This window comes from Diuraphis noxia, unplaced genomic scaffold (assembly GCF_037042655.1).
Source record: "Diuraphis noxia isolate RWA-SAM2 unplaced genomic scaffold, SU_Dnox_SAM2 contig0003, whole genome shotgun sequence".
NCBI lineage: Eukaryota > Metazoa > Arthropoda > Insecta > Hemiptera > Aphididae > Diuraphis > Diuraphis noxia.
The window spans coordinates 36,567,245-36,586,978 of NW_028301713.1; the positions used below are offsets into that span (position 1 = coordinate 36,567,245).

At 32.6% G+C, this 19,734-nt stretch overlaps 1 protein-coding gene across 4 annotated transcripts in view; it reads left to right on the forward strand.

The window, feature by feature from the left end:
• TfAP-2 (transcription factor AP-2) overlaps positions 1 to 19,734 on the forward strand; it is a 192,621-nt gene that overhangs the window by 104,991 nt on the left and 67,896 nt on the right. For 3 of the 4 annotated variants that reach the window (XM_089222386.1, XM_089222385.1, XM_089222384.1), the window contains one exon: positions 6,555 to 6,711. In XM_089222386.1, the coding sequence (XP_089078512.1) occupies positions 6,646 to 6,711 (66 nt within the window). In that variant the 5' untranslated portion in view covers positions 6,555 to 6,645. Of the gene's footprint in view, positions 1 to 6,554; positions 6,712 to 18,708; positions 19,391 to 19,734 lie in introns of those variants that run through there. The other variant, XM_015515267.2, reaches the window with a different exon arrangement.

A 19,734-nucleotide genomic window follows, 5' to 3' on the forward strand; every position in this document is an offset into this window, starting at 1 on the left:
TATGTATAGTATACAGTAGCCAAAAATGTACGGTATTTCGATAATACAAGCCACGGAGCCCACCTTTTACAATTGTATCAATAACTTACTATCACGCCCCAAGAAGTATGCAGTTAAAATATTAGAGTCATAATAAATAAATATCGTATTTTTTTTTTTTGCGAGACTTAGCCTCCCCCATACAAAATTCCTGGTAACGCAACTGTGCGTGATAATAATAATCCAGATTTTATTAAAATAAATTATAATTTGTCATAAAAAAGATTTATTGTACGCACCTTTGTCATTCGTAGTTCTCCAAATCTGAAAAATTATTTACGAGTATTATTAATACGGTTTATCAACAATTAACGTCATCACTCTGCATTCGAATGGTTTCTGAGTACCTATACTTACATATTTTCTTTATACTCGTATATTCGGTTTTATAAACTATCCCTAAATTTATCATCGTTGAATTCAAGTTTTTTAGTATCGATTATCAATAGGTTTTAATAGATATTGACATGTTGTAATAATATATTATATTATACAATACATATAGTACACAGCTGTAAAATATATATATGAGGTACCTATAATAATAATTATATTTTTTTTTCAATGTAAACGGGTTTAAATAAAAGTAAAATCATAGTCATTTTTAAAATCATTTATCGATATAAAACTGTAGAAAAACTTATATTTTTCACTTATCCGGAAAATATAATATACAAACCGCACTTATTACATCATTATATTATTATAATAACGATTGTAAAACGTCAATGCTTTGCTATAAAATATATAATAGAAACGCATTCTCTGTGTTATATTTTAATGGAGTATCGTGTCTCACGTAAATCTCGTAATAAATGAAACGACGTAATTTTCGCTTACATTCCTAACGGTAAGTCGGTATAACAGACGATCCGTGGTGCTCGTGTATATAAAGTATATGACGTACCTGCGTATGCCTACTTAACTAACGAGCCTTATTTTGTTTATTTAATTCAATACACGAAACAATGAAAACCAACAACCGTGTAAACGTTTAAGACACAACAAATTCGCTAGGTATACAATTATAATATTCTCATGCGGTCGAGCGTCGTAGTCATCGTTAATAATATTTCTTTATTCCCCCAACCGAGTGGTCCCGCGAGCACGTTTGATGCGAATAGGCTATGTCATAGCTTGTTGCTTTAATCGCGCTGTTATGAAAAATAAAATAAAACAGTGTCATAAATCGCGTAAAATTACATTCTATTAAACGGCTAGTGAACGTATACATGTTAGGTGTAGGCATAATACATATTAAAGTATAATCGTACTGCCAGGTAAGCGCGCGACTAGACGTCATGTACCTATATTATTATGTTACATACCTATACCTGTATATAGCTATGAACCTTATACCTAGGCACAATTTAGGTACCTATTAGAATATATACGTCCCTGACAAACGATTTATATAATCTCTCTTTTACTTTTGTTTCTCGTTTGTATCGCGCAGGCACGCTGCATGCAGCTGTATATATATATAATATATTATTATATTTAGGTACGTCGCGGAGAGTACACTGATAGAGTGGCTCATCGCAACACTGTGTTATTATTGTTATAGTATTGTTTATTATATTGTTATTACGTTTTCGGGCAAAACAATCATTAAAAAGTCATAAGCATCGTTATAATATATACCTACCACCCATACGACTCGTATACATATAATATACGACTCTTATTCTTATACATATTATATTATATATATAAATATAATGTACATTTGGTGAGTGAGTGTGCGCGCGCACGTTTGCCTTTACGGATTGACGCGAAACACCTGTAGAGTACGACGGGGACGAGAATATTGAATATATACATAATAATAATAATAACAATAATAATATAATAAATGGGACGGATCGGCCGATTTATAAAGAGGTCGTCGCCGCCGCGTTAAATGATTATAAGAATATTGTAGATGGTCCGACACCGATAACAGTACACACCGCGCCGTGAGTTGTGTCTCTCGCGATATTATTATTATAGGGCTCGGACGGACGGGCGCGCGGTCTCTCGATCGGCTTGCGATATACGCTCGCGCCTGTGTACCACTCCTCTCCTATGCGAGTTTTATATCCTCGTCCTCCTCCCCCACGACCACTCGACCGTATATATATATATATATATATATATGGGGGGAGGGCGTGCCCGACACAACGATATATGTGCACATACTTACCCGTATTTACCGTATATATACCTGTGCCTAGGCGCTAGGGTGCTAATTATTAGTATTGTTAGACACATACACACACACACATATTATATAAATATACATTATACATATATTATATAGGTATACGCGTTTTGTCTGTGTGTGTTTTTTCGTTTCGTCGTCCTCTTTCCACGGATTTCAGGTCTGCAGTTCCGGGCGTACCGTGAGAGCTGACGCGCTGTGCACGACGTAGACCGGATTGATCTCGGAGAGACTTTAATGAATTAGTATGAACGAGAGAGCGTGATGTATTCGGAGGAGAAAAATTCGCATTTAGGTTTTGCGCGGACGGGAATGAACGACCGAAACGCTGTTTTCCTCTTATATAATACTATAATGATACAGTATAAAATAGTTGATAAGTTATACTTGCAGTCGTTTTATCACGGTGCTGACTGCTGCAGGCATATTGAATTGAAAAAAAACCAAATAACAAAATCGTTTAATTTTTGCAACAGTGGTTTTCCAATGCAGTAGCAAAATATATACCGAAAATAATAATAATGATTATAAAATTGGGATTTCTGAGCCCAATCCCAATAAACCCAATACCTTCTCCTCCCAACACTTTTGGGGGATTTTTGGAGTTTATTAAAAACCAATCCTACATAAAACACGAGTTTTTGGCTTCAGCGTTGAGCATTGCAGCATGTCTGCAATGTCTGCATACGCTCGGCGTAAAACTGTAAATCTGTAACCAGCTCCATATATACATCATTGTATATTTGTATGTATATATATCACGCGTTGTCCTCTTATAGATATAGGTACCTGCGATGATGCGTCAGCTGGACCGTTATAAGACTTAAAATGTATAATAATATTACACTCGCTGGTATCATACTATTAATATATATACCTACCCACCCGAAAAACCCAACGCCAGCCACAACGTATCCGTCGATTTTATACGTGGTACTTATATATTTGTAGACGTCGGAAACGCGTGCGCGCGTTATGATATAATGTATATAATTTCCGTTTTATTGCCGACTGGTGAAAAAAAAATACATATACGACTTGTATGCATAGGAACGGGCGTCGTTTCAATCCGTTTGGAACTTTTAAATAAAAATAATGATATCGTTTCGGTGCCGCCGCGCGCGATACACAAGCGCCTTGAATACTATTAAAACACTCGACGCGTATTATTATACTTGGCGAGCTATATAATATATAGGTATACGGACGCGGGTACAGAGAAGAGGGAAAAAAATTACAATAATATAACGTTTGATTGTTTTGAACGAGTCTCTTCGGAAACAAACGCTAAACACTAAAATATCATATCGATGTAGCCGCGCTGCATTAATTTCGAACACGAGCGCGTTATTAAAACAGTAATAATAATATTATAGTTACATACCTACCTGTTTGATTTTTTTTTCTCCGTTTGGAATGCGGACGGTCCGCCGAAAATGTCCGTGTTACCTATATATACCTGCACTCTCCTGCAATGCACAGACGGCCGGACGGTAAAGTAAAAATAATAACTCTTGTATCGGGATAAAAATATGATTATTATTATACGATCGCCGCGGTCGGGGCTACCGGAGAACTGAATTCCAGAAATGCTCGAGTGTAACAAGCAATTATAAACATTTCTCGTTTTGCCGCGTCCCGTGTAGGTATATAATATAATATTATAATAGGTATACACGTCCTGTCCACTCGTATATATGGCCGATTTATTATTAACAGGCATACGTATTGTATACATATTACATAATATACCTATAATATGTGTATATTCGGTCCAGCCTCCGCATCACGTGCGCGCGTAATTCGGTGCCGAGCGCACGTACGCCCGTTAATTACAAACAAAAAAAAAAAAATGGGGGAGAAGGAAGGAATGGAAAAACACTTAATATATGTATATATATATATCGATAATAAATAAATTGACAAAAACCGTATTTTTAAATATAATATATAATATAAACACACGCGTAGTGTAACGCGTACTTAACGGCATTTTTCGCACAATTTCATGATGTATAGGTGCGTATTATTATTACATGGTAGAAAACAGTTTCATAGGCGAAATAAAATGCACCAACATTTTCGTAAAATATAGGTACTCGACAACGACATAAGTTTATTGTTTAGTAAGAATGTAACAAATTAAGTTTTATTATATAAATGATTAAAACATTTGAATCGAATTACCGGGTACCACACGATTGCGTACGATGTATCTTTTTGAGAACACGATTGCATACGTTAACACGATTGCGTACGTTAAACCATTAACTTTAATATTTACCCCAAAAGTCAAACGATTGCGTACGATTTACTGTGCAACGTTGCCAAATTTATGTTTTTATTTTTGATCAGTAAAATTTAAATTTTATGACTTAAGCTATGGTACCACTTAAAAATCTCAATTTTCGACAAATATGTTATAATATAGTATACAAAATAAAATAATTAAAAATAATAAAATGTTTAAATAATATAGTAAAAAATGTTATACTTGGTACCACTTAAAAATCTCAATTTTCGACAAATATGTTATAATATAGTATACAAAATAAAATAATTAAAAATAATAAAATGTTAAAAAAATATAGTAAAAAATTTTATACTTGGAACCACTTAAAAATCTCAATTTTCGACAATTATGTTATAGTATACAAAATAAAATAATTAAAAATAATATAATAAAAAATGTTATACCTTGGTACAACTTAAATAACAAATTTCTATAATATAGATCAATATTGAGCGCTTAACAGTCGATCGCAATCGACCGGTCGATCTTGGACAATTCCAAAGTCAATCATATTAGAATTTATTTTTAGGGCCACGCGCTCTATATGTTTCTTAATAAGTATAAGAAAATGGCAACAGTGCTTCAAAGTTGCAGATAAAAATCGTACGCAATCGTGAACATTTAATGTTCACGATTGCGTATGTCGATACAGACCGTACGCAATCGTGTTTTACCGGAATTACCAAATTAACATAATACGATTATTATTATTCATTAAAGGTACTCGATAATAGTACCTATCTAATAATTATATAAAAATAATGTTTTTCAATAATTAAGTATTTTAGGTACCTATACACTTTAACCAAGATTTTTGTTTTATCGATTTGGTCTTATACGCTAATAATGCTGATCTATAATTATTAATATGATATAATAGTTTATCGTATACAAAGAGACCAAACGTGCCAACTATGACAGTGCAATAGGTACACTACGTCTTAATAATAGTTATATAGAATAATGTCTCTTAATAATATACTTGCATATTATGCCATCAACTGCTAACATATATCATATGCAAAGGATTTATCGACTATCGGGTATAACGTATTACCTACTTAATATAATTTCGTATATTATAGTACCTAATTATTTAATTATGTGCTCCATAAGCCGTGGTATCTACTATCTCAGCTATCTCTTTCCCTTCATAACTGTAATAATAATAATTGTATATATATATGTATTATATATATATGCTAGTCCACCCCATTTTTATTAGTAATTAATTAATCTCCAAATATTATAGTACATATGACGACGATATATGTACCTACATAGTATTACCTTACCCACATATTATATTATCATAGGTATAATTATAGAGGGTTTTAACGTACACACACACACACACACACACACACGCCCAATGTGTATCGCATCGCAAGATTAACCGTGTTTTGGTCTATTATAATAATATAATATCACAATTCACAATAATTATAATTACCGCGTTGTGAAAACGATCGTAATTTTGAGATTTGAGTAAAATTCGTATACCTATTATATTCATAATTTATTATTACGTTTTTCGTACCCAAATTATGTACCGCAGCTACATCCATGTGTATCACAGAGGTATACCTCTACCTGTATGTGTAGGAACGTAGGTTACACCTAATATAAATATTATGTTTTTTTATTCACTAATTATTATTATCGCTGCGTTAAATACCATTGCTGGCCGCATACTACGAGTATAGTTATAATAAGTTATATTATACCATATTATAATATGTATCATAATAATTCGTGTACACGGTTGTTGTTGTGCGGTCGTTATACCTATACGTAGGTACCCACAACGGGACAACGTACATATATATTATAATATAATATTGTGTTCTATAAAGCCACAGCGTATCCCATTTATATATATATCTTATATACGACGACTCGTAATTATGGGGTTTTCGACTTAACGACATGTGCTCGTGTAGATACCTATATGTATAGTAGCATGGTGGCGCGGTCGTGGCTAAATGTTATTTTAATTTTGTATATGTTTCCTCGCAGGTAACTTGTGACCGAAAGTCGAACACGAAACAGCGTCACCACCACCAGTACCCCCCACAGCACCTGTTGCCGTGCAGTCGACGAGATTGACATGACTTTCAGATGCGTGCCGGCTTTCCAGCCGCTGTCGTCGGGCGCCGATTGCGCCGCTCCGTGGGTGAGTACTGAGTACCTATGTACAACGACATTATGTAATTTTATGTTTTACGCACATGACATCAGTAAAATATGTATACAAATAGTCAATTTGTATATTAATATTATAATTAGTAAGAATCTTTTTTTCATAAGCCACGATAATGATAGATTTTTCGCAACAGCATTCATACATAGCCATCAGTATTCAGTGGTAATTATTGTAAGACGTGTGGCAGGTGATTAACTATCTTCTATTTTAAGTGTAATTGGAAATCTATCAAATTTTATAAATATTTCATATTAATTATGCAATTTATTTTTTAACGGCAATAAAAATCGATAAAGTGTGTTTTATCTTTTATATTATTAGTTAGGTGTATATAATAAATACATAATATTATAATTATAATATACACAAAATTTACGCCGAGTATTCCCATAATTTTATTACAAATATAATTGTTGATTATGATCATGTAGGTATGCCGGTTAATGAAATGAAAGTTTAATAATACATAATAATGTATTTATAGTAAACATGTTTAATATACATGCATAGTTACACACTTATACTTACAATTTATATTTGTTTGATGCATTTTTATTTGAGCATTTTATTTATTTATTTTTGTCATAATTTCCATTATAATTAATTAGGTACTTATGAAAAATAAGTTTCAGTATGATAAATAATCAAATGTATAGTCTGTAGGGGCATTGATTAAATATATAATATGTATATTTAATCAATGGCAGGGGTATACATTCACATTTTGTTATAGGTCAGTATCGGGCTTTCATATAGTTTAAATCACCTGCCGCACAAATACTACCGTTATACAAAATCTTTATTGTTACTTTACCTCACCTATAGTCACCTATATTATAGGTACATTGAAACCTCTTCTAACGGACACTTCTAAATAGCTGTCATTTTGTTGTGAACCAACTATACCAATTTATCCTCTGAATAGTGTGGATAGCATATCAATGACCGAGAGTGTCCGGTATTCAGAAGTTTTTCACTGTATACCATAAAAATATATTATACAAACTGTTTTTATATCGAAATGGCCCCGTCGTAATCGAACGTTTTTCGATGAAATGTTTATAAAAACAATAGTGTTATATTACTGGAGATTCATCTGACGTTTGCAGATGTTTGCTGATGTTAAACGGATGACGGCTAGGGAGTCGGGACTAAGATTTACTTGCAGCGCGAAACACATTATTATTAATTTCAATCATATAATATAATATAATATATATATATATATATAGGATGATACAATAAAATTATTGCCAAAAGTAAATCCGACCGTCGTCGCGGTCGTCGCCTCCGCCCCGATGACGGCGGCGGCGGCTGCAGAATGTAACGAAAACAATATAAACCATATATAAATATAACATTATAATGTATTGTATGCCCTAGTAAGGTGCCGTATATGTTTTTGTGCGTGTGGTGTGCATTTGCCATTTACGTCGAGGCGGCCGTTAAAGACCCTATGATTATAAATCTAACCGAAAATACGGTTTTTTATTTTCATTTTTCGTTATTATACGTCTATTATTATATAACACTATATATATATATTAAACACTGACGATTCGCGCCCCTCTTTAACAATATTTTGTGCGAGATATGTTATATTATTATGTGATGTGTTACAGGAGGACGCATCATATGTATTATATTTTTTTTCGTAGTTATCACTCGTGTGAATCTCTGTGTGGGTTAAGATGTACGGTTGTGCTGCAACGCTGCAGCGTTGTGTCGAACCCAAGGTCCCGCATTAACCTGCAATTATAACCCGTATAATGTATAGGAACCCAAGTGTATATTATTATTATTATTATATACAGCTATAATATCATAAAGCAGCATCGAGAGCTTATGCCCTGGTGTTCGCGCGTGACGTAAAAACAAGTACACCCATGTGTGTAATACACGCGTTTGATACAGACTTAAATACCGTATGATCTCGTCTCGTCTGATAAGTCTTAAAACGCATCATTTTGGTCGTAGAAACGCCGCGACCGAGTGCTTAAATCGCGACCGAAACGAATCGATCTAGTAACGGCAGCACTGACGTTAATGTACTATAGATACCTACTCGGATATTCACAACTTTCGTGATATTATAGTATAATAGCTATGTTTACAGAAATTGAAAAATCCATAGTCTTTTAGGTTTCTAAATATATGTTTAGAGCACCTTATTTTCTCATTAATTTCAATAGGTACATTTTATATATTATGTCTTAATTTTAAATGTTATCGTTAATACAACATACAGTTATACGATTGGGGTGATTGGTGAATTTTTATTTATTTATTGTTTGGTAATAGTTGGATAAATTTTACGTGGAATGATAACTTATTGTGCTGTATTTAAATACGTTTATATACTACCTATATTTTTCAAATATAAGACGGTAAGCTATATAATATATTTTCAACTGTGTTAAATTCATAAAACATCCTTCCGGTTATATTTGTTTGCAGATTTCTCAAACGCCTCAAGGCTATATGAGGTCTGCGGGTTTAGGCGTTGATTAACTTTTATGATGCATTAATGTCCATGTGGCAGGTTAATTTAATCTTTTTGACACTATCATTCATCATACTAACGGGTGATAATTTAAAACAATTAAGTTTAATATACTCACATTATATGGATCGATAATCAATTTTCAGACAATTCAACTTCTATATTTATTAATCTTTTCGTTGTAGGTACGCAATTCAATAAATAAATTCGATAAAAATAAATTTATTATTACAATATTAATATGATCGGACGTTTTAAATTTTTAATATTAAACTGGCGAACTGCTGAACTGCATATGTATCATAGAGAAATATTGTGTATTCATTACGTCTATGTGCACGGAATTGTGTCGCACTCTATTTACAAAATTATTTAACATTATGTAGTGCTGCTCTCAAGCGGACATATCTTCATGTACATTATTATATCCGTATACCCGACAGATAGCGCTTTATGTCTAAAATAATAATATTTATTTCTTGTTTTATGGATGTTTGTAGTTATGATTTTACGGTAATTGCATAATAATTCAATAATTTTTAGGCAAATTTCAATTATTTATAGTATGCAAAAATTTTTTTTTGGATTGTAAATTTTGTTTTTTGTCTGCTATAAATACTCATTTAAATTATTTTTAATTTAAATATTTGTATTATTAAATAAAAACTATTATTTAAGAACAAGTTATAACGGATGATAGTTACTGGTATTCAATATTTTGTAAGAACTTTACGTCATAATCTATTTTATACATTTAAAAAAATTCTGTTTTAGACCTAAGGTTTTAGGGGAAGTGAGTGAACCACCAATTCCGTCATATATATACCTATTAGCTACATTATTTTATATAAATTTACATTTTACATAATACTTAGATGGAAAAATACAGATTAGATACAATTTTAGTTTCGTAACTTTTATTTTCAAAACTTTCATATTAGTATATTGCTCTTACTTGTTACCACATTATATACTTATAGTTGAGGGTAATCCTTAAACTCATCTTTACTTTCTAGTTTCTACTGTCTAGTTGCAATATTTATTAGTTTCTATGTATTAGATAAATCAATTTTAATAAAGATTTTCTGAGAAATATGCATGTTTTTATTAAATGCAGTTTTGCTATGTCATTGCATAAATGGTAATCACACAATCACGTAATTTATTAAATTGTATTTAGAAAACTACCAGAGAATGATTTTATAGTTTTCTATTAATACATATCTATAATAAACATAATAGCTACTAAGTATAGATAAAAGTTGATTCTCAATTTGTAAGTTTTTTTTTAATGAACTTTTTAATCATAAATGTTTACAAACAAAAATCATAATAATAATGTAGTTTTCATAGGTAATTTAAATAACATGTTATATCAAAAATAACTTTCATTAATTATTTACGTCATTAAAAATTCCATATTTACTAACATGCGTTTATGATATAATTACTTACAAATGGCTACAATAGTAACTATAATATAACTAGTCTGACATCGAATACTTCTCAATTTATTGTAATATCAAATGTTATAAATTATAATAATATTGTAATTTGATTTTAATTGAGATCGTCGATATAATGTCGTTGCATATAGGTGTATTTGTGACTAAATCGTAAAATTATCTTAATAACAAACAATAATACTTAAATTATATTATAATTTTGATTGTACATACAATGAACACAATTTTCGGTTTTCAATACACATAAGTACATAACCCAATATTATTATTTATGGTACCACAATTATATTCATCTTACCTACTCAACGCCCGCACACCCGTAAAACGTACGGTTTTGTGTGTCCAATTCATATAATTAAACTCATTCCTGTTCCTTTTCTTGAGTCCAGGATTATAAGTATTATAATTATCATAAAGACACATAACATAAAATGCTGACAAGTAAACTAAAATATTTTCATGCTGATAACAAATAACGTGTCTGGGGTAGGGCCGGTAGGGAGGGGACATTTTTATGCTATAGAATGATATAGTATGGTAGGTTGGTATATAATATTGGTTGATTATGATTTATAGCTTATAGGCTTCATCGGTAGACCTGCAGCTATTACCATATATTCATACGGCATACACAATGATGAAATTGAGTTCAGCCGAAATGGAATAAGTGTGGTAAGACTATGCGAGTACGAACATAATCTGCTCAATATATACCTATGTACGATGCGCATAATATTATTAAGAATGCAGAATAAAACGTTTTATCGATTACCATCAATATTAGAATATATAATGTATATTCGATCAAGTAAGCAGGTATATAATAATATATTGTGCTGCTACCGTCGTCATCGACATACGTAGGTATATATATACCTATTATAACTATATATAATACTAATACCTGTATGAAAATAGTGTATTGTAAATAATCGCTAGTCGGATTTTCTATGGGAACTCGCGGCGGAAGGTTCAGCGCGCACAACTTTCTACTCTAAATATTTGCATGCGTAAAATCAATATAAATTATAATAATAGATATTCGTGTGTGCTGCAGATAGGTATATAAAATAACTCGAACGTCTTTTTGCGGGACAAATCTAAACAAGACTTGAACGGAATCGTTATGTTTTTTTCGTCGACCATTATTATGAAAATCATCTTACGTGTACAACGTTTTTCGAGTTTTTGGTAATTTGTAAGGATTGTTTTATATAGAATATATATGTATTAAATCTATTATGTTTTGTATTGGCTACTGATGTAAACATATTAATAGGTTTGTGTAGTAAACGGTGTGATCACAAATCGATCGAGTTTGACTATTATTCATATTTACAGTAACTGCCACGGCGTGTGGTCGATAACATGAATTTTCCAATCACCTTGCACTTTTGCGTATCATTTTACGCGGTCACACTAAATGTGCATGCACAATGGAATAGTGTCTTAAAGAAGACTATCCATCTCATATTCTAGCTTATAATACTAAACTTATTATTATTTAATACTGACTTTCACATCAAACGTCGCAAAAAATACGAAATAATGATAACAAGACTTTTATTCGTTTTTTGAGTGACACTCATTTCGTTTAGTGCTAGTGTACGACGGCGTATTACATAATGTATTATATTGCTATTGTTGTCTCGCGTGAACCCGTTGTAGCGCCGGTCAAGCAAGATAAACTTCCGATGCATGTTTTGTAGGCGGGAGAATGGTTTCCGAAAAGGGGATAGTTTAAAATGTTTATGTGCTGCAATCAATGTTCGAGTTATAATATATAGGTAGGTACTTTGAGTGACGATATGTTACAAGTATATGAGGGTACGCGTGTTATAGATTATTATTAAACATAATGTGCCTATAAGTGGCGATACGGTGAGTTGTTGTAGTTATACGCAGTAAATGTCATTGCCAATATATATATATATATATATATATATATATGATAATATTATTTTAATATGGTCATTATTTGGTCAGTGTAAACGTGTGCGAGCGGATTATGCGCAAAACGCTATAAAACGACGTCAAAATAATATAATGTAGGTATTAAATGTGCGTATATCGTATGTTTAGAATAAAAAAATTCATGCGGCGCCATAATTTATATGCCGCGGCCGGAGCAATAAAAAAATTCCAACGGCAGTTATCACAGATACGCTGCAGCGTACTTGCGTCGCAAACTTGCAGCATAATACGTAATATAATATAATATATTATAGCAGTTATACAGGGTGTCTCACCGCGTTGGCCTTAGTATACACAATTACACATACATCCGCCTCCTATCCGGACTAGACGTTTGAATTATGTACAAAACTCCATTTTTGAATTATTTGCATAACGGAAATGGAAATCATGGCGGATTTGGCTTTTGAAAGATTTACGCAAATCGTCAACATCATAAAAATTGGCTTTGTATTATACCCATCTAAATATCAGATTTATCCGTATACTGTAGATATTTTCATATTTCGTAGCTATATATTGACGCGTATGATGTGATATAATATAGCTGGTACCGAAGTATGATAATGATTGGTTTTCGAAATGATATTTTAAAAACGTAAATTAAAAAATAAAGTTATCGACGTGGGCGCATGTTCAAGTACTCGGTGAGACACTATCTGTATACTCGTGCTGTCGTGTCTTGTAGCTGCTATGCTCTGACCCGGCGTGACGCCAATGCGTATACATGATGTGTAATATTATAAGCATTTCGCTCGCGCGGCTACTGTGCATTATTTACGTGTTATGTATAACTCATGCTGATATACAATAATAATAGTAATAATAATAATAATAATAATAATACATGATATACATATGCGTGTTATTTAGGTGTATAATTATTAGATTATGTACCTACCTATTTAATGTTATGTTGTGCTGCCACTGCTCGGTTGGATATAGCTCACGACGAAAATCGATAATTTAAAAATAAAAACTGGATTTATTCGTTAAAGTATTATTAATATATTATTATTATACTCCATACATAATAGGAAATAAATTGCAAAATATAATATGAAACATAACCACCGACTTCATTATGTATTATACACGCGCATATTTAACTGGGCACACCAATTTCCGAAACGACCGAAACTTAATCTTTCTGTGATAACGGTTTCGTCGGCCACTTTCCGGGTGAACATTGGATTTTTGTGTGAAGTTCCTAAACCGCGGACTGAAATGCCGTACGCCTATGACCACGGTACGAACTGTGTTTTTAACCACGGTACAAGTTACACCTTTGACCATGGTTGCAGTAAGGTCGGTCACCTAGGATATAATTGGGTAACAAAATATTTTCCTTCAATCAGTCATAACTGTAGGACCATGTTTGTCGCTTCTTGTGATTTTCTTTACATCGTTGCGTCATCTGATTTTTGATCGATCCTAGAGCGTATGACATAGTAAAGGGGTGAAAAGTGCGACAACATTCTGGGGATGTGATATTGTAATAGTATTATACTTTATATTAATTGCTAGTCTTGTCGTTTTCGTTCAGATGAATCGCTTCGCGGGATTACCGAATATTTACGCACCAAGTCAAGGTAAGGTACTTACATCAGTCATGGGTCAATTACATAGTTATATTCAATGCGGGCAAGCATATAGACTTAACTCTTATAATATAATCGATCAATCCACCAGCCCTTCTTTATAATGTATATTATAATTATATACTGCAGTGTAACTATGTTTTTATAAGAGTGTAGGTAGGTACTCGTGTATGTAAACCCTAAGAAAAATCTTGGGAAATAGTCGCATTATACACCTCCGGTGAATATTTTGGTTTGACGTAATAAAATATTTGGTGATGCATTACAAATTTTAATCATGATCAAAGATGTTTCTCTTATTGTAAGTACCTACGTATGATTTCATTATGTTTTACCTTATATGTAAAATGGTTTAATAAAAAATACAACTATAGAAAAATAAATAAATACTAAACGCACGCAAATAGTGGCAATTTGACAATTTTTATTTTGACGCATACAAGTGTTGGTATCGTTTAATAAATCTAAATCAAAAGCACTTGAAAAGACTTGACACCAATATACCGTAGTTTTATACAGACTACACAGTATTGTCAGTATTTGTGTAAGAACTGTATAAACTGTGTTATTAAAAAAAAAAAAGACCTACCTATATGGTTAATGAATACTATATCTACTAGTATAGTACGAATATATTATATTTATTATGATCCCTGTTACAGTAATCGGACGGTTATCGTTTTCTCTTTTGCGTCACACGTCGACCGCCGACATATTATAAGTACGCGATTTGATTAATGATTTCAATAATCCTCACATATTAGACTTATTTATTCATTATATATAATGAAATATTAAAATGTTTATTATCTACGATTTATTTTATTAGACCAAAATATTGTGACAATACAATGTAATATGATATTCAATATTCCAATTTGTCTCGGGCAATTAAAACATTTCTAATTTTTGCCTCAAATATTATATTTCCATGCACATATTTGTTTATAATATAGTGTTTCTGTAAATTTATTATAAAATAATATGTATTCCTATACGCGTATGTAAAATAATAGGGTTTCACTCTCCACCAAACAACACAATTTGTATTTCACTTCAACTTGCTTGTACTAAAAATTTAAGTTACCCATCCCAATCAGGATCAGATTCCACTCCAAAATCTACAAAACTATCCACTATCTCCGTCATGAAATTTTTCATTTCAAATATGATGAAAAAATATATACAGAGGGATGTCTGGTAAAATATGAAACAGATACAGATATGTGTAGCATATTATACAACAACATTGAGCGCAAGCTTAAACTTTATTCAGCAGAATCGATTGTGATTCTCAAAAGCTATTCATTTAATTCGTTAATTTCATCTTCTAAATATAAATATAACCATATTTTCACTTCTCAAACCCTCTCAATGTTACAAATAACTTCACCAGCCTACATTCAGATAGATAAATACACAAGTACAAATAAATTAAATTAAATTCATTTTAACTTATTTGTTAGGTATTAGATTGACATTTTTATTACTAATTTAACTTATATTCTACTACGTTATCTCACAATTATCATAATGCCCTTTCAATTTATATTTATTATTAAGACAGCGTATTTTGCTAGATGCCTATATTATACAGTTATTTTTTCATTCCTAACTTCTTGCACGGCTGCAATATTTTACTAACTAGTTACAACTATTTACTACTAAATATTTATTACCAAACAACTACTTAAAATATTTAAATAATTCTATACTGCTTTGTAACACATTATTACACTCCACATTCACTATATATGTATACCGACTAAGCACATATTGTGCTCTGCAGAGTTTTATCGATTTTTTATAATTTATCTTCATGGAACATGTAATGTGATGTGATTATAAGAGCCAATTTAACGATACGATTGCATACAGTTGTAGATAATACTATTTTATTTCACACTATAATTACCAAATTGTTTTTTTTTTTTTTACATACATCGTGGTACCCACTACCCACAATGGAATAACATTTGTATTTATGAAGCTCATATAAAAACGTTAACGATCATTTTCAACTATTTTTGACGATGGTCAAAATGCGTGTGCGGTAAATAAATTGTTATTTGATTACCTACCTAGTGCCACGAGTAGCTCGTTGTATTCACGTTAGCAATCATAATATTATTTTCGGCTCTCATCACGGACCACCACAATACCCATACTAAGGTGACATCAAAATGCGTTCAATCGAAAATTGAGTTATACCTTATACCTATCATACCTATCTATAATATATATGTATAAGTGGTTAATGTATATTATTATTATCATTATTGTTAGGATAACCGTGTATATGTGTAATATTTATAAACGCTTTCTCTGTAGCTTTATTATTTTAAAATTTAAATAAATTATACAAATATATTATGCATATATACGCAACGCTCATTCAATTTAAACCAATCTACCCACGACTTGAAAAGTTGAAAATATAGATAAATAGCCGGCATTGTGCGACGGTTAAGAGTGTTTTATCGTTTCAAAATTTAACGTATATGTATCGTGTCGATTATCATTATTATTTTATGCACTCTTAGCGTGTATATTATGTTAGGTGGTACAATAATAACAATATTATAACTCTGCTACACACAGTATTCGTCGTCCGTAGAACGGAATATGTAATTATTAATGTTTGTGTTTAATTTGGCCAGGGTTAACGGTGCACCATAATAATATACAAAGCGAATATATGACGGGAAGCGTGATGAGTGGGGCTATGAGAAATGGGTGCACGCCAAAACTGAGCGTGGGCAGCGGTGGCTGTAGGTATATATGATTTGTTATAATAGTATATACTATATAATAATATATAAACACTCAGCCGAAATAATCATTATAATACACTACACGTGTATCTACATATATAACGTAATCGACTATATAACGGTTGAAATTAATCGCTAGCAGATAGATACATATTGAATACCTACTATTTACTAATAATAAGTATTGTGTTAGAAACTAGCAAACCTTTAGTGAATTAAATGAACTTACATGTTTTTTTGTTACATTGTAAAAATATTAACCGAAATCCGGTCAAAATGTATTTTAATTGCAATACTTGTGTGTATACAATTATTTACTATCAATTTTTTTACGGATTTTGAGATTTTGAACATAAGTAGGTATCTATAACCTGTGAGTTTTCTTAATTTATTAACTATTAAGTCTATGTATTTTTTTCTGACAGATGAGTTAGTTTTTTGTAACTGTGATTATAATAAATAAGTACTTACACTTATACTGTAATGATAATTGATAATAACTAAATAATATATAAATTACGTATGTTTTGAGTTGATGGTAAACATTAAAACTTTGTCATCGTTTTTCTTTATTATTATTATTATTAAATTTTAAGATACATTTGCTTCGTGTTATTGCCATTTTGGAAATATGATATTTTTACAATAGGTACGCGTGGTAAAAATATAATTATACGGTGTTTATACAGTTTTTTATAAAATTATAAATAATGTTGTACACTTTGTACAAACCTCATTATTATTTTAATCCAAAAGTATATATGAATGTGCTGAAGCGCCAGCGCTAACGGATTGCATATTATTCTGTTCGGCCATGTGACATATTGCCTGCAATACAACAATGCATATGCTTACATACTGTTACGAGGTTCACGAAAAATAAAATAAAATATATATATAGCGGTCATTACAACGTTGAGAAGATCAAAAGAACCCAAGCCGTCAATGTTACAAGTTTGATACATATACATATTTATCCACCAGTAGTATTATTGCAAAATTCTATGTGGACAAATCGCTGATCTTTTGTATCGAATTGATAAAAGACTTATATTGTTATTATTATATTATAAATGGGACAAGTAAAATATACAGTGTGTAACCGGCGGCGGTGGCGGCGTCGATAGCGGCCTAGTTTCGGCTTTCCGTGAGGTCATAACATGTACGTACAATATTTATACGTATGTATTAATACGTCTCCACGAGTTCGTTTTGACGACCACTGAACGTCAGCGAACAAGTGAGCGCGCGCTCGCACACACACACACATAATATAATTCTTATATTGTGTGTTCTCATCTCTCCCTCTCTTTAAATCTCTTCGTCCATGTATCTCTCTAGAGCCTCGCCGCATGTACTGCGACCACCTCAAACATACTCGATAATGGTTTCGTATGTGTGTATGCGCGCGCTCGTGTGGTTCCGGCGCCCGGGGTGGAGGAAGAGAATGTACTTGTGTATGTTTGAGTGTATGTGCATGTGTATATGTGTGTGTGTGTGTGTGTGTGTGCGTGCGCGTTCGCGCTCAAACGTCGCCTACGACACGATACGTACCTACTACGAAAACCTGTTGGATGCTGTTTGACCTGGACCCGAATAAACATCGATTGCTCCGTGGCCGCCAGTACACGTTATTGTGGTATAGTCGTACGCGTGTATATGTAATATAGTATGCAGCATATCATGATACTCAACAAAATCGCTTCGATTATCGATTGTTATGCGCAAATATAACGTACATCGATGTATCGTTGTGGTTGTACGACGGAGACAGGTAAAACCGCTTCAGGGCCAAACCGTGCACATAGCTCCGAGCCTTCCGCCGGTGACCACTCTAGTTTTTTTTCTGTTTATTTTTATTATTATTATTGATTTTTTTATCGTTTCCTTGTACCGTATCTATAACCACCACCCAATCTTTGTGACACGATCACTAGTGTCAGAAACTACCCTCTCTCCCCATCACACGTATCATTACATATACCACCTATACTAATAGCTCTACCCCGGACGACAGCCACGTGACATAAGTATAATGTGACGTCACACTCCGCTATGAACATTAAAGACATACTGGTCATGGACGGCGACGAAGGTTCCATGGATAACCACGGGAGTGACGTCATCATCATCAACAACAATAACAACAACGACAACTGCAGTGACAACGACAATGCAAAACGGTGCAAGCGAGAAATTGTCGAAGACGGAGGGTCGCTGTCTCCGCTGCAGCTGCAGCACCACGACAACGGCGTGTACTTGCGACACCGACACCGAAACGACCGACCAGACGAACCGGAAGAAGAAGACCTGAGGCAATCAGACGACGAGGTACGTGTCACTGATGCGCGATCTTCAATGATCTATTATGGCGTTACGTGTGTATTATATACCTATTACTCACTACAACCCCTCCAATTTATCTCGATTTTATCCCCTTCTTCGTCCGCCCTCAACCACATAATCCAGCGATGGCGTTTTATCAGTGTATATTATTTTTCAAAAACTTTTGTTTGTAGTTCTAACTGGTTGAATCATTTTCATGTAAAATGATTTACCAAGATCTTGGGGTGGTTTTTTAACACGATTAAAATGTTTTTGTTTCTAACAGTTAGTTGTATGCAAATTATATATCGCGTGGATTCTTCGACGCTTATTTATCGGAGCCGAATCGC